We start from the raw sequence: 26,339 nt of genomic DNA, 5'->3' as shown, positions 1-26,339 counted from the left end.
AATGATATAACACTTCTCTTTACAGGGTTACTTGATAAGCTGCGTGTGGAACTGTTATCGATACATTAATGGCAGAAACAACTCAGAAGTGTTGGTGTACATTACCACCAATGACACTGCGGTAAGGATGTCAGACCACAGAGAAAACCTTTCTCTACTATTCTATTTTATATCTTTGTTGTCTGTTGATTTCTGACTCCTTAGTTAACCATCTTAATTCTTTTGAGAGTTGTCATCCATTGGTTTTGTTTAGGCTTGAGATTTAACAGCCTGGTGCTCTGTGGTTGAAATGGCACCTGTTGCTAAAATACCGGTTTTATTTTATGTATATAGTCTAAAGAATATGTGTTAAACATCAACTACAGCTGACTTCATCATCCCAGGAATGCTGCCAGCCCTGAGCTCTCCAGCTGTGTGATAATCCCTTATTAAGCTATGAGATGGCACGAGCCCCCCCTGCACTCTGAGGGACACAACTGGGCCGTTCAGCCTGGAAGACAATCCCATGGAATGTCCCAGCTGAAGCTATTATCTACACAGTGTGGGGCATGATTAGGAACCAGGGATGCCATTGTCTACACCTGCTGTGAGGTGTGGATGTAGTTAGAGAAACTGTGATTTAGGACACTCAGCACTTGGCATAGCATCATCACAGAGTGTCTAAAAAGCGACACAAGTTCGGTGATCCATCTCTCAGTACATCATTATTCTGTACAGCAAGGAAACAGAATGAAACAGAGCAACATGAAAAAAGTTAATCAATGAATTTTAACCACAAAGGATGGCAGATGTCAGTTCACTGTGTAGCAATTCAGTGCTCATCGATTATGTGCAGTGCTACTGCTAAGTGATTTCTTGCTGGTTGTAGAAGGCACTGAAGGAAAGAGGCAAGAAGGAGTCCCCAGAAAGAGCCAGTTGTGTTTGCAGTGATCTCTGTGGAGCTACCACATGGTTCCACCTAAGCCACACATGGAGGGCACTGTGCCAAATCAGTCCCTGGGTGAATCCACTATTTTATGTAATTAGTTTACGTAATTTGTATAACAGAATCATAGCAGCATGAGCTTGGTTCTTTGGAGTACCTATGTAGAATTTCAGGATTGTCTTCCTCAGGTTTTCTGAAAGCGTGTGTGGTCTCCACACACTGAGACATTAAGTCGACTATTATTAGAATGAGTGATTTCCTGTGCAGCCACAAAGGCTAGGAAACTTCAACTGCTTGCACGTCAAAGCAGTAGCTCTTGCATTTGTCTCCAGTATCTGGAGCTTTAAGAAAAGCATAAGAAATGTTACAGGCTATTATCAGAGCTGGCAACTAGGACATTTAGGTGTAAAAATATGGGTTTATTGAAAACTAAGAAATATTACTACATTCTTTAGGGGAATCTACTTTGAGTAAAACCAGGAGTTTTATGTGAAATGATTTTGATAGCTCCTTTGTTCAGCTTGTGGGTGGCTGTAACTCATCTTCAAGCATTGCTGACTTCACAAGCCACAGAGCTGGCAGGCTCACTGGTGGCAAAATGCCAGCTGAGCTATCTAAAAAACTCGACTTACCAACGCTTTTTAAAACCTGTGTTAAAAGCATCTATTACACTGCTGCCTTTGCAAAGCAGATGACTGGTTTTCAGAGATATGTGGTTACTACACTTCTCTCAATGCTTCTGTAGTTACCCTGTAATTATGCATATATCTACCAAAGAGATCTGAGCTGCCTCCTCATTTTTTAATTCCTTGTAAGTGTTTCTGTGAGGAAAGACAGCCCTTATATATACTTCTATACAGATGGCATATTCTTGCACTGAGATTTTAATGTAACTTTGTTTATCTTGATCTTACAAGACAGCCCTGGCAGATGTAGGTTTTGGGTAAAGGCTGCACACCCTTGGCTAGTGCCCTGACCATTGTACATTTTATTCATGTGACTGTGGTCAGAATCTCTTGCTTTCAGCTATGATGTATTTTTGTTCATTCTTTGTAAGTAAGCTCAATGCAATGACCTTAGATCAAGTCCTGTGGAAAGTACTGGTTGGGATTTCTCAGCTGTCACTTTCACCACGAAATTCTAGTTCAGGAGTACAGAAGTGCTAAAGAGCTGTGCTGTTGGGGAAGAGTTCCACAGGCCCAAAGGGGCAAGAGAACAGAGAGTCTACTTGTCTGGGTTTTGGCATGGCAGCAAGATTCAGTAAAACCCATGCCTGACTGCTTCTCTCCAGTTCCTTCACCTCAAAGTTTCACAGCCTCTCTCCACCTTATGAACATCCTTCCCAAAGAAACTGCATGGACACCTGCCAGCGCAGTGCTCTCAGGGACGTGATGGAAGAGGTGACGCGCTCTTGAGCAGCCTTTTTTACTTCTGCTTATTGCTAAACTTCAGCAGAGAATAACAGTTTGTAGGGCTAAATCCTCATCACTTTTCATTATGAATGAGAAGATTCAAGAAGATTATGTTCTTCCTCTATTCCCCAAGTGGAGGGCTGGAAAAGATTTTTTTTCCTGTGCATAGAGTGAAAGAGATGAGCAAAAATCCCTTTTCACATAATTTTTTAAAGTGATCTCAAAACAGCTGGAAAAAAAGAAATATCAAAATGAAGTGTGGAAGAATGGGGCTTAGAAAATTGAGTGCTGGGGACTTCGGAGATTTTAGGAATCTTGAAGGAACACCAAGAAATTTAGAAGTGTTCTGATAGGTCACTCTTGTCTGCTGAATTGTATAACATTCCTTCCACACTGAAGTGCATTCATGTATAAAACAATACGTTTTCATTCTCTTTGATGCTGGGAAAATTCTTTTGGCATGGCCCCTCACCCCAACATGCCCTTAAATTATAAACTACAAGTTTCTTAAAAAATGTGGGTCCATCTTGCCCTCTGCTTCAAAATAAATCTGTAATTTTTGGAATCAGACCTGCCACATGAATTCCAACAGAGCAGTAGATTTTATCTATTTTATCCATGGGGCATATTGTATTCAGGAATCATTTTTTGTTTTTTGTTTTTGTTTATGTATGTGTACACTTATCATCTGCATTAGCTGAAACAGCATCAATCTGTACAAACAGAAGTGAAAATCTGAGCTTAAATATGGGATTGGATTTAATATTCGGTTGTTTCCCTTCCTTCTTTTTATGGTTTAATTCTCATGTAACTCAAAACGTGAGAACAAGCAAAGTGTAGACTGTTTCTAGGGGGAAATTCCCAGCACAGAAATTTCTAGTTAGTTTTCCCTGATCTTAATAATAACGCTGATAGATGTGAACTGTAACTCAGTTGCTGCAGCTATTGACTACCAGGTAATCTGATTTTTGTCACACAATGTAAGTGGCTTAAGCCACGCTTTTTGCAAGCCTGCCATCTGGAACAAAGGCACGTCCTCTCCACTGCTGGTTGTGAATGGGACGTTCCTGTTAACTCCATTAGGTGAAATATCCTTTTTCTGTGACCCTTCATTTAAGTTTGACACCACAGGAATGTACCCAGCTTGGCTCCATGACAGCCAGTTTGGGGACCAGCAGGTGCTGGGCTGGGGACCCCAGCTGATTGGAAGATATCATGATGTTATGCGCCAAAGGGTGATAGTGGCAGGTCCAGCTGTAGAAATAATGGAGATCCAGTTCTGTAACTTAGTCACAACAGCATCAGTGTTGCTCAGGAACATGTAATCATCTCCCTCCTCTAAGCTTTATTCCAATGCTGCAAGAGATTTTGGCATTGCAGTAAGGTAGCTCCCACACAATGAACCACGGTAACCTGAGGTAACAATTTTTCTCCTTTCTCAGTCTGGGATTGCTTTTCTTGCCAGCTGCTTTGAGCACACCACGGATGAAGATTTGTTTTCTACACTGATTTAAACTGTCACAGCAGTGCCATGGAAATGATGGTCCAGTTTGGAAATATTGCCAATTTATGAGTGCAGAAGATTACACAAAGTTATTTGTTCTCTGCAGCATGAACAGCTTCTTTGTGCTCTTGAACAGTCAGGGGATTTCATTTTGTTTGTTTTTAACCCTCATGGTAGCTAATCAGTGAAAGTTTCATCTCCAGTCATACTGCCAGTGAGCTGTAAAGCTGTAAATATCTCTCCTCAAACTGGGATTTAGTTACTTACATACTTCACCAAATCACTCCAATGAATCCTATCTGACACACGTTTATCTGCAATGGTTCATTTGCATTTTTTTAGCAGAGACATATTTGTTCTGTTGACATGACAACCAAGTAGTTTGTAAATAATCTGCCAACACTCCTTTGTTTGTTCTCCCTTTCCCAAAGCAATGGGAGACCTATTTCAGCAGTGCAGTTAGGTCTTTCATTCCTGCTAAATGATTCCTGTGAGCAGGAGGTTGGAAGAGCCAGTCTTCATGTTATTGTGTAATTCTGCATGTGTGGAAGGTGACTAGTTTATGTACAGGAGAGAAGGATCCTTAGACTCATGCCAATTAGACAGAATTGTGAGATGAAGCCCAGAAACAGACATACCATGTGCAAAAATGTTTGTTTCTGAGAGGATCTTTGGGACTTCTGATTTCCAAATCCTGAGCCAGTTTCAAGAAGGTACTCACCTGAATGGAAGACATCTCTGAGAAAACTGCTTCGTTAAAGGTTTTTTGTTTTTTTTTTTCCCCCATAGTGCATTATAAAAATCCCAGAAACATGGCAACTCTCACCAGGTAGCTTGTCTTGTGCAGTGGCCTGTATACGCAACATTATGGCTAGGCCACTAAATCAGAGGCAGCTTTTTCCACTGATTAGCAACCACAAGCATACTTGAAAGTAAGCACACACCACAAATGAATGCTGAATGCATGACTCAACCTCTGAGCCCTTCTCAGAGCCTCAGCTGAGTGCAAGGCAGAGGAGTTTGCATCTTCCTTGGTGGAAACTGTCTGATAAAACCTGCAAGAGGAAAGCAGATACAGAGGAAGGCAGAGAAGAAGCAACAGAGGCAAGAAGAAGGAAATAAAAAGGATGCAGGCAGATCTGCCCAGCACTTGAATTAAAACAGGTGATTAATTAATGGCCACATGTAATGGTCTGTGTTTGAGACCTGAAAGTGTTTTCAAAGGCTGGATCTGTTCTGCAGAATTGGTCTTAGAACTTCAAATTGTACATTCCCACAGCAACGTCTTTACTCAGAGAATTTTCAGAGGGCTCATGTCCCATGTGGATGCCAGCGCTCACATCTCTCTAATGTATGTGAGCACTTCTGCTTCTTCTGTTTGATTCTCAACTGCAGAAAAGTAAGAACAACCTGTTTCTTCCCACAAACAGCTACTCTGCTGCTCCAGCATTTCACTTTCCACTGCAGTGAAGTCTTATCCCTTGTCAGTTGTCCTTGAGTCTTAATGAAGAGGTTGCATTGCTTCTTCCTTCTTCCTTTTTTTTTTTTTTCTACATTTCCACCTACCTATTATCTCTACTCAGCTCTTTCTTCTGATATTTCCGTGTTTAAGTACGGATATTTTCTTAAAATCCAGCATTCTCTGCTGAATTGCTTCATGCTGCCTGTTTGCTCTGTTGCTTAGTGCTCTTTGCCAATCGAACTTCTTGTTATAGGTCTCAGCTATTACCAGGTGCCTGCTATCAAAAGCCAGCTGTGCTGCTTGGAAATGGCTGTTGATGGTGTCAGTATTGGGCAAATGCTGTCCTAAGATGAAAAATAACACTTCCAAAACATTTTCATTTCTCTTTACAATCACTAAATTTACATTCACTTGCACGTAAAAGTACGAGATCAAAAACTGTTTATCTGTTTTCCTCAATATAATCTTATTTCAGTCAAACGAAATATATCCAGTGATATTTGCAGCTCAAATACTGGAATTACTCTAATGCATTAAAAATAACCAAATGAACATAAAAAAAAACAACAGTAAGAGGTTTGCATTAGAAGGAGAGAAATCTGTTTTTATTGTTCATAATTAAAGAAAAAACACAAAGAGGAGATGTGTAATTTAGTTCTTCCATATCTTTTTTTTTAAATTCAATAATTCAGAGTGTTGCAATGCAGGAGGAAAAAAAAAAGTGTTTATAAATTGACAGTGTTTCTTCACAGACCGTTTTCTAGCAGCCTTGATTCACTGCCATCGGACAGCTGCCTTTTTGTAGGCTTCAGAAAATGAGTCCAAGTCTTCAGTATAATTCTGAGGATATGTATCAGTGTGGCAAAAAAAAAGCCAGTGACAGCTTAAATCCTTATTGCCGAGGATGTGTATGGGTTTTTCAGGTCAAGCTCAAGCCTGTGTAGTTACACAGCATAAAGAAGCATGGGGGAAGCCTGAATACACCCAAGCAAATATTGTTCAAACCAGGAAGAGTAGTGGGTTGGCCCTAGAGTCCCTGCCCTTCTGTGAGGCTGCCTTCAGCTCAAAGGCGAGCTCACCCTGCTAGCTTTGCATCATATCACCTTGCTCAGAGCAAGCTGGGCCATTGCCAAGTGGAGGAGCAGCTCCCCACAAGACCCACTTGTTCTAGCCCTGGGCTCCTGTGCTCCAACGCTATGAGCTACGCAGAGGGGGAAATAACATCAGCTGTAAGTTGGGTAGGAGGGAGATGCTGTCGGTGGTGGTTCAGTAGGTGGCATTGTTCTCCTAGAGATTGCACTGAAACAAAGCTTAGAGCTTAGCAAGGCTACTGGGGAGGCTGTGCAGCTGCCATTGTTTTGCTGAGGGTGTGACAGTTGTCTAGAAGACTGACTTCCTGCAGTGAGCAGCTTCTGGTGAATTCTGAACCCTTTGTCCAGTCTGTATTCATTTTCCATAAAGGCGAGAGCTTCCAGTAGAGCAGTTGCTTTCTTCCCAAGCCTCCCTCAAGACTATAGAAATCAGGCTTCCTTCCTCCGCTGCAGCCTGTCCTGGGCTGCACAGCGCTCACAGTCCCAGTCTTCTGTCTTACGAGCAGTGAGGAAAGTGAGATCTGATTTAAATGAATGCCATAGCAAACTTTGCTTAACTCCAGAATGGCTGAACTGTCAGTCATGTGCCAGATTTAAAAAAAAACTAAAAGTTCATGAGAGCTTCTGTTTGACAGGTGCTTTACAAATGTGATTTACAAACATTAAGAGATTTCTACATAAGTGTAAGACTTTTATCTCAAGATGCCATTCCATCACCTTTCTTGACACTGGTGCTTTGTAGTCTTAATGCAGTGTTACAGTAATTTTGTTATAAACAAGGATTTTCCTTCTGTTTTCACTAGGAAATGCCTAAGCGCATTGTGCAAGACAAATTGTATTTTATATTAGTGACACAAAAAGAATGTGCTTGTATAAAAATAGTAATTAGTGAGAAATATTTATGGAAGACAGAACTGGACATCTCAAAGTCCCATATCTTACTGCTCCCAAAGTTATAATGAGATCAAAATCTGCCTCCAGATTTTACAATTGGCCTATCTCTGCTGTGGTGCGCAAAGATGACTGTCCACATCCCTAGACAGAGAGAGCAGAACAGTCCATCTGGTGTGAGATAAACATAAGATGGAAGTCTTTCCAACAGTACCTAGAATCATCCTATGATTCTATCTGTAGTGCAGGCACACCTGATAACAACACTCCTGGGAGATGACCACTGCTATTAAACAATTTGGCTGCCCCTTGGGAGCTATCTATAGGTTAACTTCATCTTGTAAACTCTGGAGTGGGAGCAAATGTAATTATAAGAGGCGACAAGGTTGGAGGTGGATGTTAGTAATAAAAATGTCAGTTGAAAGATTAGTGTGCTCTCACAGCGTGTGCACTCAGGACAGCGCATCAACCATTTGTTACACTGAACCATAATGTACTTCTCCAAGTCATCAGTACTGGTGACATGCAGTCCAGTGCTCCCTTAGGAATCACATGCTCATCCACTGAATGCGTTTTGAAAGCATGAATGATGAGCGCTGTCCACACGAGATCATGATGCACAATGGGAGACGCAGCAGCAGAGGGCTGGCCAAGATGCAGAAAGGCTTTTGTGGCCTGAGGTGCACTATCTCTCCATGCTTTGAACAGAGAGGATAATTACATCATTATTCTGGATGACTTTTATGAGGTTGTGCATGATGAAAAAATAGACAATAGTTTCCTCAATCCAATTTTCTTCCCATGCAAGAGCAATCACAATCTGTTTCTAAATATTGCTGTGCCCTAGTAATACATACATTTACACATCTATCTGCAGTGATGAAACCGTTTTGTTTCATTATAGAAATGCATAAGTAAATCATGTAAAGTTTCTTAAACAGTGTCTTGGAGAGCTGGTGGCTTAAATAATAATAAATTATAAATAAATGAGCAGTTTTGTGAAAACCCTGACTCTATACAGAATATTTTGCAGCACTGAGGCCTACTTTTTCAATCATTCAGTTATAAGTTGTCTCCAAGCTAGTCTGCTTCCAGTTATTCCATCTGCAATCATTCTAGTGTGGTTTCCAATGGAAATGCAAGCATAAAAACATGACAATACTTCCTGTCCATGTTGAGAGGAAGGTCTCCTGGGATTTGACAGATTCATGAATCTTTTGACAGAATCATGAAACGCTTAAACCAATAGCAATTAACTAGAATGTTTTGGGCAAACTTTTCAAGGAAACACATCTGTGAATACAGCGAAGTAAAACATTTCTCATTTGATATTAAATGCTATCTGGCACTAATATGAAACTCTGGCTCTGTATCCAGAGGTTGTTTATCTGAAGACAGAGGAAGGAAAAATAGGCAGATGGGACGATTTTTGTAAACATCACTTTTTACTCTCCTGAAAAGAGGTTCCTTTGCACTCATGTGACCAGAGCAGCCAATTCAGATACTTGTAAGCAGCAAAGAAAAAGAATTGCTTCCGTGGCATAATTGATCTCAACTGGAAGAGCAGAATTCATGTACAGGAAAAAGCCTGGCACTCTCCTGAGTGTGAAGGAAGCATCATTCAGATTGAGGTCAGCTCCCTGTCCAGCACCTTTCCTGCTTCTCTAATGTGCCTGGCCTTGGAAATCTGCTTTATCCTGGACTCAAAAGTGCCAAATAAGTTACTTAGTATTACAGAATTAAGTGAAGACTGTTCTGCAGGGACGTGAGGATCCTCAGTTGGAAGAGAGACAGAACAAGAAAAGAATGTGACAGAGGTCTTTAAAATCACAAGTTGCAAAAAAGATAAACAAGGAAAAATGTCTCTCTGCCTTAGCAAAAGAAATAGGGGAAATTCATTAAAATACCAAGTCACAGATTTTATAGCAAGCCAACAAAAGTATTTTTTTTATGTAACACCAAGATTACAGAACTTCAGGATGGCCGAGGCTGGCCCATGGCCAGGCAGCTTCTGAAGGTTTCCAGTGAAGAAATCTCACAGCTACTGGGCAACTCGTGCAAGTGCTCCGGCACTGCACTGCCTGGTGCTCAGAGTGAGTCCCTGTGCTCCAGTTTGTGCCCATTGTCTCTGGTCCTGGCACTGGGCACTACTGAAAGGAGCATGTCTCCATCCTCTTGGCACCCTTCCTTCAGATATAGACACTGATGAGATCCCCCCTGAGCCTCCTTTTCTCCAGCCTGGGCAGTGCCAGCTCTCTCAGCCTCTCCTAACAGGAGAGGTGCTCCATGCTATGCAGCATTTTGGTGGACCTGCGCTGGACATTTTCCAGAATGTCCAGGTCACTCTGGATGGGCCCAGAACTGGACAAAGTACTCCAGGTGTGGTATCCACCAGTACTGAGTAGATAAGATCACCTCTTTTGACCTGCTGGCAAAACTTTGCCTAATGCAGCCCAGAATACCATTGGCCTTCTTATTTGCAAGGGCACATTGCTGGCTCACGTTCAACTTAGAATCATAGAATCATAGAATCATAGAATCACCAAGGTTGGAAAAGACCTAAAAGATCACCCAGTCCAACCGTTCACCTATTCCCAATAGCTCCTACTAAACCATGTCCCTCAACACAACATCCAGTCTTTCCTTGAACACCCCCAGGGTCGGTGATTCCACCACCTCCCTGGGCAGTCCGTTCCAGTGCCTGACCACCCTTTCTGAAAAGTAATACTTCCTAATGTCCAGCCTGAATCTCCCCTGCTGTAGCTTGAAGCCATTCCCCCTGGTCCTATCACTAATGACACGAGAGAAGAGGCCGACCCCCAGCTCACTACAACCTCCCTTCAGGAAGTTATAGAGAGCAATGAGGTCTCCCCTGAGCCTCCTCTTCTCCAGGCTGAACATTCCCAGCTCCTTCAGCCTCTCCTCATATGGCCTGTGTTCCAGACCCCTCACCAGCTTTGTTGCCCTCCTTTGAACACGTTCCAGGGCCTCAATATCTTTCTTGCAGTGAGGGGCCCAAAACTGGACACAGTACTCGAGGTGCGGCCTCACCAGTGCTGAATACAAGGGAACAATCACCTCTCTGCTCCTGCTTGCAACACTGTTTCTGATGCAAGCCAGGATGCCATTGGCCTTCTTGGCCACCTGGGCACACTGTCGGCTCATATTCAGCCGAGCATCAATCAATACCCCCAGGTCCATTTCCTCTATGCAGTCCTCCAGCCACACCGCCCCAAGCCTGTAGCGTCGCCTGGGGTTGTTGTGGCCGAAGTGCAGGACCCGGCATTTGGCCTTGTTGAAACTCATCCCATTGGCTTCAGCCCAGCTCTCCAGCCTGTCCAGATCCCTCTGTAGGGCCTCGCTACCCCCAGGCAGATCCACACTTCCAGCCAATTTGGTGTCATCTGCAAACTTACTGAGGGTGCACTCGATGCCCTCATCGAGGTCATCAATAAAGATATTGAAGAGGACAGGCCCCAGCACCGACCCCTGGGGAACACCACTCACAACCGGTCGCCAGCTGGATTTGACTCCATTTACCACCACTCTCTGTGCCCGGCCCTCCAACCAGCTCCTTACCCAGCCAAGAGTGTACCCATCCAAGCCTCTGGATGCCAGCTTCTGCAGGAGAATGCTGTGGGAGACAGTGTCAAAGGCTTTGCTGAAGTCTAGGTAGACCACATCAACAGCCTTTCCCTCATCCACCAGATGGGTCACTAGATCATAGAAGGAGATCAGGTTGGTCAAACAGGACCTGCCCTTCATGAACCCATGCTGGCTAGGCCTGATCCCCCGGTCACCCTGCACATGCCGCATGATCTCCCTCAAGACGATCTGCTCCATAACCTTCCCTGGCACCGAGGTCAGGCTAACAGGCCTGTAGTTCCCCGGATCCTCCTTACGACCTTTCTTATAAATGGGAGTCACATTGGCAAGCCTCCAGTCATCTGGGACCTCACCGGTCAACAAGGAGCGTTGACAGATGATGGAAAGCGGCTCGGCTATCACCTCCGCCAGTTCCCTCAGCACTCTCGGGTGGATCTCATCTGGCCCCATCGACTTGTGGCAGTCCAGTTGGAGCAGTAGGTCTCTGACTGTTTCCTCCAGAATCACAGGGGGGTTAGTGTGCTCCCCAGCCGAGATTACCAGGTCAGAGAGAGGAGTATCCTGAGGATAACTGGTCTGACTTTTAAAGACAGACGTAAAGAAGGCATTCAGAACCTCTGCCTTTTCCTTATCCTCAGTAGTCACATTCCCAGCCTCATCCAGCAAAGAGTGGATATTCTCCTTTGTCCTCCTCTTACTGTTAATGTATTTATAAAAGAGTTTTTTATTCCTTTTCACGCCAGTGGCTAGGTTAAATTCAAGCTGGGCTTTTGCCTTTCTGATTTCACCTCTACACATCCTAACAACTTCCTTGTATTCATTTTGAGTGGCCTGTCCCTCTTTCCACAGGCGGTAGATTCTCTTTTTCTCCCGGAGCCTCAGGAATAGTTCCCTATTCATCCACGCCGGTCTTCTTCCCCGCCGGCTCATTTTGCAGCTCAGGGGGACTGCCTGCTCCTGCGCCCTTAAGACTTCCTTCTTGAAGAGCAACCAGCTCTCTTGGACCCCTTTACTCGCTAAGACTGAATGCCAGGGGACTCCCCTTATTAGTCCCTTGAACAATTCAAAGTCCGCCCTCCTGAAGTCCAAGGTAGCAGTTTTACTATTCCCCCTCCAGGCTCCACCATGAATCACGAAGTCTATCATTTCATGATCACTCTGCCCAAGACAGCCTCCAACCTCCACATCTCCCACCAAACCTTCCCTGTTTGTGAACAGCAGGTCTAGTGGGGCAGTTCCTTGGTGTCTACCAGGACCACTAGGCTCTTTTCTGCAGAGCTGCTCCCAGCTGAGAGTCTCCTGCATGTGCTGGTGCCTGGGGGCTGTTCTTCCTCAGCTTCAGGGCTTTGTGCTGTTTGTAAACTGCTTGCTTGCTTCCCCACAGATGAAAGTTGTCTAGGCTGCAATTAATGGCTTCTCACGGCACCACAGCTATGGAAGGAAATCCCTCTCCTCTTGAAGAGGTGAATCACAGGAAAGCAAAGAAGTCAACATGAAATTAGAAAATATGATTGGACAATATTTTGTGGTCTGAAAACTCCTTCAGACCACAGAACACCTGTACATTTATCAACCTGTACTTTTACATTCTTAGACTGGTACAGATAGGTAGTTGATCTCATGATGGGATCACTGAAATGAAATGAACCCAGTGCAATTGGGCTTGTGCTGCTTGAAATTTCAGATCACAATCAAGTTTTCCCTGAATCCAATGCATCAGCCCTGTGTTACACTGAGGAGAAGCTTCATCCTGAATTCAGAAAGGAATGGGCTAAAAGACCAGCCTCAGCCAAGAAGACATGCAGTAATGCTTTATGTCAGCCTGCAGCCCGTGCCAGCTCTCCTCCCATCACTGTGCTGGGGCTGTATGTTGGACAGAGGTTCCTGGATGAGGAAATTCCTGTGGTTCAGCACTTTTACCCAACAGCACTTCACGATTCTTGCACTGGCTCTGCCATACTCTGTCTATCACTATTCACTTTGTGGTTACTCTCTCTCCCTAATTAAACAGGAAGGAAAGCCTGTACCTACTGATACTTTCTACATCAGCTGCTTGAAACAAAATGCTTCTTTTGCCCTCTCTCCTCCCTGGACATCATAGATTCATAGAAGCACAGAATGGTTTAGGTTGGAAGGGACCTTTAAGATCATCTAGTAACAACCCACTGCTATAGGCAGGGACACATCCCTTTAGACCAGGTAGCTCACAGCCTCCTCCAGCCTGGCTTTGAGTGCTTTTAGGGAGGGGGAATCCACAACCTCACTGGACAACCTGTTCCAGTGTCTCACTGCCCTCTCAGTAAAGACTTTCTTTTTATTATCATAATGTCTACCTGGGCCTCTCATAGAGATTACTGATAATGGCCTGGGTGTCTGGGAAGCAGAAGTCACTGCTGCAGGAGGATGAGATGTACTGCTGTGTACTGTGGCTGTGATGAGGCACTGGGGGTAAACATTTCCAGGTACAGGTCAAATTCTCTGCAAGTATATACTTAGATTGTAAGCGTATCCACAGTTTAGTCCCTGTCTCATACAGCCATATACAAGTTTCAGCCAAGAGGGTTTTAAATTGATTTAGTGGTCCTGATGAGTGAAAAGCTGGACATGAGAAAGCAGTGTGCTCCTGCGGCCCAGAAGGCCAACAGTATCCTGGACTGCATCAAAAGAGGGGTGACAGCAGGGAGAGTGAGGGGATAGTCCCCTCTGCACTGCCCTTATGAGGCCCCTTCTGGAGTACTGTGTCCAGGCCTAGGAGCCCCAGTACAGGAAAGATATGGAGCTGTTAAAGAAGGTCCAGAGGAGTGCCATGAAGATTATCAGAGGACTCTCTTATGAAGAAAAATTGAGGGAGTTGGGATTGTTCAGCTTCAAGAAGAGATGGCTTCAGTGAGACCTCATTGCTATCTTCCAATACTAAAAAGGAGCTTACAAGCAGAAGGGGGGAACAACTTTTTATGCAGGTAGATAGCGACAGGACAAGGAGGAATGGATTTAAACTGAAACAAGGAGGATTTAGTTTAGATGTTAAGAAGAATTTTTTTATTTGGAGGGTGGTGATGCGCTGGCACAGGCTGCCCAGAGAGTTGTGGGTGCCCCATGCCTGGAGGCATTTAAGAGCAGGCTGGGTGGGGCCCTTGGCAGGCTGGTCTGGTGGGTGGCAGCCCTGCCCATCGCGGGGTTGGAACTAGATGATCTTTAACAGCCCCTCCAATCCCTTCCCCAATGATTCAATGAAAGCTGTCTTTTAAGATGTTTCAAATAGTGTTTCCTGCTTTACAAATGGGTAATCTTTCCATGAGAAAGTCAAATTATTTGTTAAAACTCAAAAGGTCCCAGACAGAATCAGGACTGGATTGCCGTAGCAATGACTTTAATTCTACTCCAATTGTGCGTTGATCATATGTCCCTGTTTATGTATTGTGTTTTGATGTAGTGTGAAGTCCTTTTATGAATTTTAATTTTAGTGCTTTTAATGAATAGCTCATAGGTATTGTTTGCTGTCAGACCCTGAAATGTATTCACATTGCCCCATGGGCTCTTTAGAAGTAAATCTGGAAGTTGCTGTGCCTTGGAAGTGCTCCTCTGGGTGACAGAGAACTGGAAGATAATCACTTGTTTGTGAAGTAGAATCCAAGCACGTATTCCTTCCAGATTTATGAAGAAGTGATACTCTGCATTTTGCAGAGCAGTTGTCGAAGTACCAAGGATTCATAGGGCTGGTCCCAGAACACACCGCTCATTTCGATACGTGGGGATGGGTCTTGTTCATGCCAAAGGAAGAATTCTCAAACACTGGGCAGCAGCTGGCTCTGTTTCATTTCATATTTGAAAAATCAGAATTTAAATTATTTTACAGTAAATTTGTATTTGTTACAATTTTCTTATCTAACCTGATTGATGTATAGAATATTGTTTTCCAAATGTATTCTATATTTTATATAATAATCCTGGTTTACAGACAGTAGATTGAAGGGCTGATGGGTCTGGCAGTGAAAGTCTGAGAGAACATCTTGAATGCCGACTACCACCATCAGCACTTAGAGTAGAAATTTTTAATCTGTAGCTTTTTTTGACATTATCAAGCACATATATATCTGTTCTAGAAAGTGTCTGAAAAAAGTATTGTAGAGCTGTCTCTAATAGTGTTTGTTTCTGTTTTTCTGTGGGAACTCACAAAGGTTTCACATTGTTGCCAGCAGTTCAAACCAGAAGCTGCTTGTGTTAATTGTACACTTCCACTCAGAGAAGAACACACATTGCACAGGAAAATGTGATCCAAAGATTTCTGTTCAGTTCAGTGAGTTGTGGGTCAGGCTCTCAAGAATGCAGAAATAATTGATTACTCAGATATTTAAGTTTACTCACACAGGACTAAGCACATTTTGTCCTCTACAGATGTACTAGACACCAAACAGATCCAAGATCTTGAGTTAAAACTGGAGTACATGTAGCAATATGAGAGAACTTGCACAAATACTGAAGAAAAAAAAAACTTTCTAGTGAAGGTTCAGATTAGTGGGAAAACATTAGCAAAAAAGATGGAAGGATTATTGAAATTATGCAGTTTTCCTCCTTACCTCCCAGGAGACCTTGGGGTAAGATTGATTCCAAACCATTTGAATCCACAAATATTTGCCTTTGTTTCTTTTTAGACATGTTTCTAAGTAATGACTTGAAAAACTTATTCTCCCAAAATAGATTAACTAGAATGTAAAAAATAAGAAATGACATATGATCATATTAACCGAGTGTGTTACAGCTATTGGAAACTCATGTGGTAATTATTTCTCCCAGTGAAGATCATGTTCCTTGTAATAGAGAGACACTTATGTAATACAACTATCCAAATAAGTGGGATGACAGCAGCTAACAAAGAACCAGGATTTCTTATGAGTTACTTCTGGATTTCTCCTGCATGCTATAAAACAAGACTGCTTATTACCAAACACTTAAATGGCACTGGGTGCAAAGCTCAGCACTCAGGGCTCTCTCTGTCTCACCTAAGTGCTAACTATGGAGTTACAGAGTCACACTTTGTCTTATTTCCTTCCTTTCCCGTAGTTTCTTTCATACTTGGCTTTGCTGTGACAACAGAAGGGTGGGAAATAGCCCTTCCAGCCTAACCCTGTGTCTGAGAAATTTATCTGAGAAGTGGGAGATGTGGGTTTGAATCCTGTTGGTTTGGGAGCCCCTACAGCTCTGATCTCACAGTCTCTGGGCAGTGTTTTTGTCACATTATACAAACAGTGAGTAACGTCACCTCCTTTTCTGGCTGCATATTAAAGGATGATATAACAACCCTATGAGATTCTTAAATACAGTTATAGGGGTTGTGAAAGAAGTTAGAACCTTTCTTCTTTTGGGTTTTAGGCATCCAGTGGAACTGAACCCTAACCTTACAAATGTGCTAGTTGGTCTAGCCATAAAAATACAGGGTTCTGCTTCACAGGAATCAATGAGTTCCATAAAATGGGGGCCCTCTGTATTTACTCACTGTAATAATTTTCAAGTGACACTCTCAAATACTCTGTAAACATTAGTTCTGGAGCAATGAACAGGCAATGAAATGCTCAAATGTAGTGCTCAGGAAGCAAAATGCTTCAGTTGTCTTAGGGGATACCATGGACCTAAAGTGTGCTTATGCTTTTGTCATTCACTAATTATTTTAGGCTGTACCTATCCTAATTAGATTCTCAGATAAGACTGAATGGAGTGTTTCTGTATACTTCTCCAGCTTTTGAATTTATCCTTTCGCTAAGTTACTGGCTTCTTCCATGTTAGGTCTTTGGAGAGCATATTTTGTTGCAGTAACCAAGCAGTTTATGACCAAGGCACTTATCTGCTTCCATTATATCACACTGAGATTTAAAATTAAGATAAGACATGAGAGAAGTGTCATGATTATCATTTCATCTAGTTTGGTATAAATTAATCCATTAAAATTCAAATGGAATTCTCTCTTCCTTGAGATTTTGTAACCATTTCAAGAGTAAGTAGTTAAAAGATGAGATAATTCAGCTTTTATATTTCTCCATTTGGCCAAAATTGACTTAACTGTGAAAAGGCAGAGAAAATATTAGGGGAAGTAATGACCTGAAACTGTTCCTGTCAAAAACAGAGCTGCAAGATTTATAAGTATCATATCATAGAATGGCTTGGGTTGGAAGGAATCTCAAATATCATCAAGTTCTGACCCCCCTTCCACAGGCAGGGTTGCCAGCCATTAGATCAAATACTAGCTCAGACTGCCCAGCGCCCCATCCAACCTGGCCCTGAACACCTCTAGGGATGGAGCATCCACAAGCTCTCTGGGCAATGTGTTCCAGCACCTCACCACTCTCTCAGTAAAAAGCTTCCCTCTAACATCTAACCTAAATCTCCCTTCCTTTAGTTTAAAACCATTTCCCCTTGTCCTATCACTCTCTACCTTGCAAAAAGTTGATTTCCCTGTTTATAAAGTCCCTTTAAATACTGGAAGGCTGGAATGAGGTCTCCCCACAGCCTCCTCTTTTCAAGGCTGAACAAGGCTGTCTTCATAGGAGAGATGCTCTAGCCCTTGGATTGTCTTCATGGCCCTCCTATGGACTCTATCCAAAAGCTCCACATCTTTTCTGTGCTGGGGGCCTCAGACCTGGGTGCAGTACTCCAGCTCATGAGGGCAGTACAGAGGGGACCTTCTCCTTGCTGACCACCCCTCTTTTGATGGAACCCAGCATACCATTGGCCTTCCAGGCTGCAAGAGCACGCTGTTGACTCATGTTAAGTTTTTCATAAAATATATTTTCAAAACATATTTTATTTTGTTTTGTTTTATATATATTATTTTATTAGAGTGCTTGAAGAGCTTTTCAAATCATCTTGGAATCTGAATGATTACTAGCCTTACAGCTGACAAATGATTAAGTAACAGTAACAAAAACATACTGACTGAAAGTAAAACAGTTAAATTAGATTAAAAGACTTTTACCTTTTACTGTACTAACAATGTGATATACTTGGAGTCCCACATGGTGCTGTGGTGTATTCCATAAACTCTGCCTGCTCTCCTCCAAGTTTTGTCCATCATGTGCATTCCTATTAATCTTTATTAAGCATCCCATACTTTTTTTTTTTTTTAATAACTCAAACACTGCTATGCAAATGCAAAGGAAATAATTCTGAATTCTGCTTATTATACACTTTTCCTTTTTTTTATCTCACGATTCTCTTCATGTCAAAGAAATGCAAGACTGGGGTATTTAAACATGAAAATCTCTGGAGAATAAGCTTGTAAAATTCATCACTAATGGAACAGCTAAGATTAACAACCCTTACCAGCAATAAAGTGACTATACACCTTACAGACAATTGCAAACACTGTAGCCTTACACTGTAGATAATTTAATGCAAAGCTTCTGGACTTCTTTAATAGCCTCCCTAGTTAATAACCTGTATGCTTTGAATATTCCAATAGAAGTTCAAATGCCTTAGGAATGGCCAATGGCTTCTCCAAAGTGACTCCTGTTGATGCTCCTATCTCCTCTCACTTCTTACAAAACAGTTGAGAATGCATTTGATGAGGCTCCTTGGCATTACTGATGTACGTATGAGTTTTGGGTCCACAGAACTTAACAGAACATTCATGTCTTCAGAGCATGGTAAAAAGACTTGCTGAGAAGCTCTTCTCCTACTTGGGGGATTTCATTTTGTTCAAGAGTGAAGGGAGTGAAAAAGCAAATTCTTCAGGAATGACAGTAACCACAATGCTAGAGTAGTGATTTTAATGTAACAACAGTTATTTTAGCTTTAACAAGACCAAGTGCTTGGTCCTGCACTTTGGTCACAACCCCATGCATCACTAGAAGCCTGGAGCAGAGTGGCTGGAAAGCTGCATGGAGGAAAAGGACCTGGGCATGTTAGTTGGCACTGGCTGAACATGAGCCAGTAGTGTGACCAGGTGGCCAAGAAGGCCAAAGGCATCCTGTCTTGTATCAGAAATAGTGCAGGCAACAGGAGCAGGGAGGTGATCATCCTTCTGTACTGGGCACTTGTGGGGCTGTGCTGTGTTGTTTTGGGCCCCTTGCTACAAGAAAGACATAGAGGCCTTGGAATATGTCAAGAGAAGGGCAACAAAGTTAATGGGGTGATTGGAGCACAAGACTTACAGAGGGGGAGCAGCTGAGGGAACTAAGATCATTCCATCTGAAGGAGGCTAACGGGGGACCTTACCACTCTCTACAATTGCCTGAAAGGAGATTGTTCTGAGGTGGGGGTCAGCCTCCTCTCCCAGGTAACAAAACGTAATGCCTTAAGATGCACCAGGGGAGGTCCAGGTTGGATATTAGCTCAGAAAGTGCGGTGAGGTATTGGAACAGCCTGCCCAGGGAGGTGTTCAAGAAGAGGGTCAATGTTGCACTGAGTGGCATGGTCTAGAGTACTCGCAGGCATGGGTTGATGGTTTGAATAGATGATCTTAGCAGTCTTTCCAACCTTAGTAATTCTATGATTCCATAACTGAACTAAAATAGAGAGAAGTGGAGCACAGGGAGAGGTGTTGTTCTCTATTAATTAACTAGTGGATTTGGAAAATTGACAGCTTTTGGAAATGAATCTGCTGTAATTTCTTATTATGTCTAGTGAAATGGATGCTGAACTTGAAAGAAATAGGCAACAGTTTTTGGCAGAGCATTACAGAAATACAAAAAAGAAAGCTAACATCTCAAAGTGAACTTGATTCATTTTTAGAATCATCTGTGGATTACATCAAATTACAAATTACATTGTTTCACAATGCTAATGAATATGTTCCAGTACATTTTAGAAATAGTGCCTTTTTTTTTAGAAACAAAAGGCTTTTAACCAGAGACTTTTAAGAGTAGTAAATTAATGGTCAGCACCAGGGAGATCGCAGTTTTAGTGTTCTTCACAGTTTACGTGTTCTAGCAGGGTGATTTACTGAGGTTACATTGTAATATATACTTATGATTTTTATCACAATATTTTATAAAGTTCTAAATGTTGTTACAATTTAATTAGATAAGTGGTCTGCCATAAATTGCTTACACCCTTTCAACCTGACATAATTAAATTCATTTTGATACAGAGCTTTTTAGATGTTGTAGTTGATGTATGTATCATATATTGCATTTAGAAACTTAAACATATGGTATTGATAAAGAGCAATGACTGATAATTTCCTTTTCTAAATAGTGAAACTTTTTGATTGAGAGCAGCAGATGCCAAGGTATCTGTTTTGTAATCCAGTGAACATGTGCACTTGAACATGTGTACTTGAACACAGTCATCAGTGCACGTTTGTAAACTCACATAAGTATTATATGAATCATGCTTGGAACCATCCTACAAATAACAGATCCAAAGTCTACTTAAATCTATAGGAAGATTCCCACTGATTTTAACATGCTGTGGATGAGGTCCAAGCTAAGTGACTATGAACGTTTCTTTGAAGAAAGCAGATTATCAATTTATTTAAAAAGAAATCCTCTCATAGCAAAGTTTCCATTGACTTCAGTGCAGTCAGGACTTTCCCTGTGCATGTTTAGACAGTCAGCTTCATGTGCCCTTTAATGACCAAGAAAGGATGTTTATAAATTTGGAAATTCCGTCACGAATAATTGATTGAGCTGTGTAAAGTATCTCTGCCAATGTACCACAACTGTTATTTTTATACACTATTGATATATTTCAGGGAATGCAAACTACATCTTTGTTTAGACATCTATTTTACCCTCAGTTCCTGCTGGGATTCACAGGCCGAGTGCTCTGTCACTTCTTTACATGCAAACTACTTACTGTCAGTGCAGATGTCATTAAAGCTGCACGATAGCTAGCATGCTGGCTTAAAGAGGCTGAAACCTTGGTTCAAATCCTTCGTCTTCCCTGTGTTGTTTAAACTTGCATCTCCCATGTTGTAGGGAGCTGCCTGGCCTCCTGCAAATGGGCTGATATATGATTAAAGCTGCTTTAATTTCTATCAGATGTTATTTACTGGAGGGGCTTCTGGGAATGCATATCTTCCCTCTCACAGCTGAGAGCCCCCGAAGCACAAAAGTGCAGATTTATTGAGACATTGGGTAACTTGTTTTCAATTTTCTTTCCTTCTCCCCACTCCAAAGTATTTCTTAGCTATTCCGGTGAGTTTTCGGAGAGGCTCAGGAGACTTTATTCACTCTGGCTTAGGAGCCTGTGCACTCTTCCAAGAGATGTGGTGCAAGTTCTCCAGACAGAGGGCAGCTGCAGAATAGGCAGCTACTGTCACTGACACACTGAAGAAAATCCTTTTTGACAGTATAACCTTTTTCTGCTTTCCTGCAGGTGCTGCTGCCACCATATGATGATCCTGCAAACGGAGCTGCTAAAGATCCTCCACCACCTTATGTGTCAGCATAAGAGGGAGCTCTACACCTAGGGAGGATAGCTTTACTTTTCAGATATCTGAGCAATAGTTTGATAATTTCACTTCCATGTTTCAACATCTATGGGTTACACACTGCTGTTCTGCTGACATATTGAAACCTAAATTTTATGATTAAAATTCTGTAGATAGTTTTAATAATTTGCTGCAACTACAGCTGTGTGCTGAACTAGTTTCAGAGCGATTCTGGGTAGTGATAAGGTTACAGTAGTCACTGAATAGCTTTGACCACTTGCAGTCATAGAGAGTGTAGGACTTCGCATCATCAAACAGGTCAAACAGGTTCAGAGTAATTTCCTTTTTTTCCCCCTTAATTTATAAAAATTCCAAAGCATTACCTTTTTTTTCAGATGCCCAATTTGACCTTCAGAACACAGACCAAGTCCAAAAAGTGACAGTTTCATTCCTGTTCTGCAAAAAATTATTGTGCTACAAAAAGATGATTATTGCAAGGAGTTTTATATATTATTCTCACCTGGCTAGTAAAAAGCAAATCTAGTAGGGAAAAATAAAAATAGGAAGTCAGAGTACACATAGTAGTACTCTGTGATGTCCAACAAGTCAGAACCAGAACAAGTGGTCCAGCAGGACTTACTCTGTCCCAGCCTGCAACTATTCTAATGTTCAGAGCAAAACTTAGCAGCTGGTGATTTTCTCTTCCTGCCTATGCCCCCTTTTCCTCTCTAGAAACTTCTCAGATAGTACTTTGATGTCACGAGATCCCTGTTTTTAAAGCCCCATGGTTAGGTGACAAAGCTGCATCTTTCACAGTCAATATGCAAATGTTTTCCCATTGGAATGTGCCTGTAAATATCGCAGTGTTCTGTTGAGCGTGAAGTAAATTATACAGATTCTAAGGTACAAGCTCCCAACCGATGGGAAACTTATGCATGTAACTTCCTCTAGCATTAGCAGATATTTTTAGTGTGTTTCTCATGTACACCAACGTGGGGATTTTAGATTCCTTTTATAACTGAACTGGTAATGCTGAGAATCCTTCTCACAGGTCTCATCCATCCATGAATGTTTGTGTGAGGTATTTTTTTGTTCCCCAGAGAAGTGCCTCCTGCACATATAACCTTTTTTGTTGTTGATGAAGGTTCTACTTTTAGTTGGAAAGCATCAGGGCAAGGAAATAGAATGTGTGTCTCTACCTCTCACCACTCCTCCCTGTGGTGCCTCCTCTCCTTCTAAGGTGATCGACAGGCTGATGCCACTGTGCACAGGGAAAGGGCAGTGCAGAGGTGGACCACAGTTTGGAAGAGCACCAGAAGGACCCAAGGTGCCATCTCCCTGCGACCCAAGGTGCCGGCACAGGAGCCCATGCCCTTTCCAAGGAGGACATCCGTTCTCACACTCAGTGCATTGACTCCATTCTGCAGCCCAAAGGAGAGTGGAGCTTTTCTTGCCTTTTTCTGGAAAAGAGCTTTCCAGAGGAAGACAGGACCAACTGCTTCTTTTCACAGAGGTTCTCACTGTGACCTGTCCTTGCATAGGTCATAGAAGGAAGAATCAAACTCTTCTACCACACCTCTGGGAAATGCAGGTTCCAATCTGCCTTTTGGCATTTTACATTGTGGTTCATTCAATCTGGGATCAAAATAAACAATGATTTTGACCAAACAGATCCTGAAGTCCATCCATCGATTTCTGTCACAGCCCTATTGCTTCCATCAGAATAACTCCATTTATAATTATCTCACTGTAGTTATCTTTGGGAATTTATCTGAATTTGAGGGTTAGGCTGGCTGGTTGGGCTTCTGAGCTTCGTTTTCTTTCATTCCTGACAGATTTGTGAAGGATTTTAAATAGCCATCTGTTTGAGAAAAGCTGGTTGTAAATACATCACATCTGTGTATACAAACTTCTCTACAATAAAGGGGCGTTTCCTCAAGAGTGTGGAAATCATTTTTGCTGAACTTCCAAGAACAAACCTACACAAATTCCTCTCCAATCAATCTGACATGGTAGGATTTGCTCTGTAATGAACTAAACTACCATCTTTCCCTCTGTACTACATAAGCAGAGAAAAGAATAGGAAGTTTATCAGGTAACTTATTGTACAATAAAAACAAATGATAATTGAAGCTTTTGGTTTGTTGTCCAGAAGTGCAGGCAGTTTCCCAAGTCTGATGAAGTGCATGATACAGAACAGGGCTATCCTGAGTTATACTAAAAGCTGTGGCTTCTTTTTCTGCACATCATTACGGGGATAATGTTGTGCTAATTCATATGAAATTTCTGTAGATGCTAGCTTGTCAGACTGAAAAAACAAGACCTCTTTATTCACACCATACAGGCATAAGTGTGACTGCGTTTGTGCTCCTGTCAGTTCTCCTTATATAGTTCAGATTTTGGTCAATTTGAGATAAAGGGATCACGGGTTATGGTGTCAAAACCATGACATTTCAGCACATCGTGTTGACAGACAGCTAGGTAGGAGGGAGCAGATAATGCATCGTAAGTTCAGCTCTGCTGTTGTATCAGGGGATATGCATGGGAGATGAGTTCCCCCACTCCCAAGGAAAAGCTGGATGCTCAGGGTCGTAGGAAGAGATGTGAACCCCAGCCAACAGTTTTTTATCCTCAGTTGTTGAAATAATTCTCCATTTCTGCATCTAAGCCTGGGGAATTCACACCACAGCTTTTCTGGTACTCATTTTTAATAGTCAGTCATCTGTGACACACAAACCCATTAAAAACCTGGCTTGTTGGGTTGCTGGGAGCTTTGGGAACTGCTTGTTTCTAATAGTGCTTTTCTCACTATTCCTTGCACTTTTCCTCATCTCCTAGATATTAGGAGCACACACTTCCTCAAAGTGTTTCCTGTTTGCTTATCTTAAACTCTAAGGCTTCATGAAGTCGACACATGATAAAACATAAATTCCATTTCCTTCATCTGTTGCTGACGTTCTTATTCCTAATGAAACAGAATAGCTTCCCTTTCTCAAACACACATCTGTGCATCATCCTGGGGATAGTAAAGAGGAATTCATTCATATGGTGACCCGAAACATGACACTTGTAAGTACATGACATTTTCTCAGAATTAACAACCATTGTTTTAGATGTTAACCTGTCCGTATTTCTTTGGGAAAACTTTTGGTCTCCAGTCCAGAATTGATATCTTACCAAAGGCCGTATCAGACTCATTTACAACCAGAGAAAAGCTTGGCAAGGAAGCTGAGGGAAAAGAAATGCATGCCCTTTAAACAGCTCAAAGGGAAAGTGTTGTTGCATTGAGAGATTCACTGCTACAAACCTGGTTGGTTTATGTGCCTTCTCCTATGCTATGGTCAGAAATATAATTGCTCCTGTATCCTTCTATGTAGGCTGTTACAGCTGTTTGCAGCTCTGTTGCAAATTTTCATCACTGGAATGGATAATATCTTGGTCTTACTTGTCATTTGAAGACATCTCTGGATGTCTTTTTCTAAATCTAAAGAAGCAATGATTAAATTCCTACCAAACTGTCCAGTTTGACAGAGGACTCCAAGCATTTATTTAGTGGCTGCTCCTCTGAAGCTAAGTTATATCCTCCCCATTTATAGGTCTACAGGAGGTCTATTTCTTGCAAGATGTTGGTTCCTGTGGCTAGGGAGATGTTCCCACACTGTCTCAGTTCACAGCTCAGAGAAATCCAAACAGCAGCCACAGCTATCTAAAGGAAGGCTGGGCTCTGATAAACCAGGATTAGAATCCTTTCAGGGAAGGACTCTGGTATTTGTAAATGATGGCTCCACACCCATGGATTTGACCCAAAATGGTTCTGCGACGTGGCCAGTATTTCAGCAGAATAGCTCAACAGGGTGTGGAAGGCATATCTGTGACCTTCTGCCTGCAGCCTGCCTACCTCCAGCAGAACGGGATGCCGGAGCAACAGGAGTGCAGCCCCGTGGCCTCCCAGCCAGCACATACTAAGTCATTTCAAAGCAAAAAGGCTGTTCTACAAAAAAAAATAAAATAAAATAAAATAAAATAAAATAAAATAAAATCCTGGACAGTGAGCTACAGCACTAGTTTAAGTGAAGAAATAACATGATTGCGATGTGTATCTTACTTTGTTTTCTTTCAGTTTACTCAAACCTTTCAATCAGGACTGGTCTGAAAAAGTCACGAAATGTCTCTGTCCTTAGTAGCCAAAACTGGACTTAAGTAATTGGCCGGAGATGGTAGAGTGTGTGGCCGGGTTCCTTGGAAGGCTGACTGAGCAGTGAGGTGATGAGTCAGGGATGTGGCAGGGCTAGCCAGCAGAGGAGCTGCAAGGCTACCCTAAGGCAGGGAGCTGCAGCTATTCCAGAGGGCTCCGCTTGCTCTTTCAGGTCAGTGTGACCAGGAGTAGCAGGGATGAGCCACACATTTTTTAGCCCAGAATCTGGGCATCATTCCAGTACCTAAATGCATCCTGCTTATAGCTCTGTCTGTTTTCATGTAGACTATGTCTGCGTATACAAAACAATCTTTTGTTTGTTTATTTGTTTGTTTTGGTGTTGAAAGATGTTTTGAGTCTTCTTTTGCTTCATCGGTAGGAACTCTGCAGAGATCGTCCCCCTCCAAAATGCTCCATTTCAGATTCATTCATGACAATCGGGGCAAGGATGCAACTGGAGACAGAGGTGCAGCACTGGCAGACTTAGCATCAAGTCCCCTGAGCACATTCAGTATCAGGGTGGGCTAGGTGCTCTCAAATACAGGTGCCATCCCAATAAGACAGGTGCATTCTGCCTTATGGATGGCAGATCTTTTGGGCTGCACAGATGTCCTGTGTCTTATGGCTTTTCAGTTATATTTTGTAACTTTTATATTTTGCATATCGCCCATACACCAGTCTAAGACTGCTAGTTAAACAACAAATTGGTGGAGCATTCTGAAGATTGGTTCGATTTATATCATTTATATTTATGAGGTATGAGGTATGATTTATATTTATGAGGTCATTCTTGGCAGCTTCAGATGTGCTCAACTGAGGACAGCAAGGGCAATAAAAGTTCAGGAACAAAGGTGAAAGCTGGACCTTAGTTGTAAATATTAATC

General features: G+C 42.3%; 2 protein-coding genes across 2 annotated transcripts in view; both read left to right on the top strand.

The window, feature by feature from the left end:
* LAPTM4B (lysosomal protein transmembrane 4 beta) overlaps nt 1-23,199 on the top strand; it is a 60,049-nt gene extending 36,850 nt beyond the window's left edge. Inside the window, 2 exon segments of the mRNA XM_042839649.1 lie at nt 26-121; nt 21,206-23,199. Of these exon segments, the coding sequence (XP_042695583.1) occupies nt 26-121; nt 21,206-21,280 (171 nt within the window). The 3' untranslated portion in view covers nt 21,281-23,199.
* Nucleotides 23,200-24,274: 1,075 nt separating this feature from the next.
* Nucleotides 24,275-26,339, top strand: part of MATN2 (matrilin 2) — a 77,293-nt gene continuing 75,228 nt past the window's right edge. The window contains exon 1 of the mRNA XM_042839659.1: nt 24,275-24,329. The gene's annotated coding sequence lies outside the window, so the exon portion shown is untranslated. The remainder of the gene's footprint in view (nt 24,330-26,339) is intronic.

This window comes from Centrocercus urophasianus, unplaced genomic scaffold (assembly GCF_019232065.1).
Source record: "Centrocercus urophasianus isolate 14NV4802_14NV808 unplaced genomic scaffold, USGS_Curo_1.0 seq_11, whole genome shotgun sequence".
Classification (NCBI taxonomy): Eukaryota; Metazoa; Chordata; class Aves; order Galliformes; family Phasianidae; genus Centrocercus; species Centrocercus urophasianus.
This window is presented reverse-complemented; position numbering and strand designations above follow the sequence as displayed.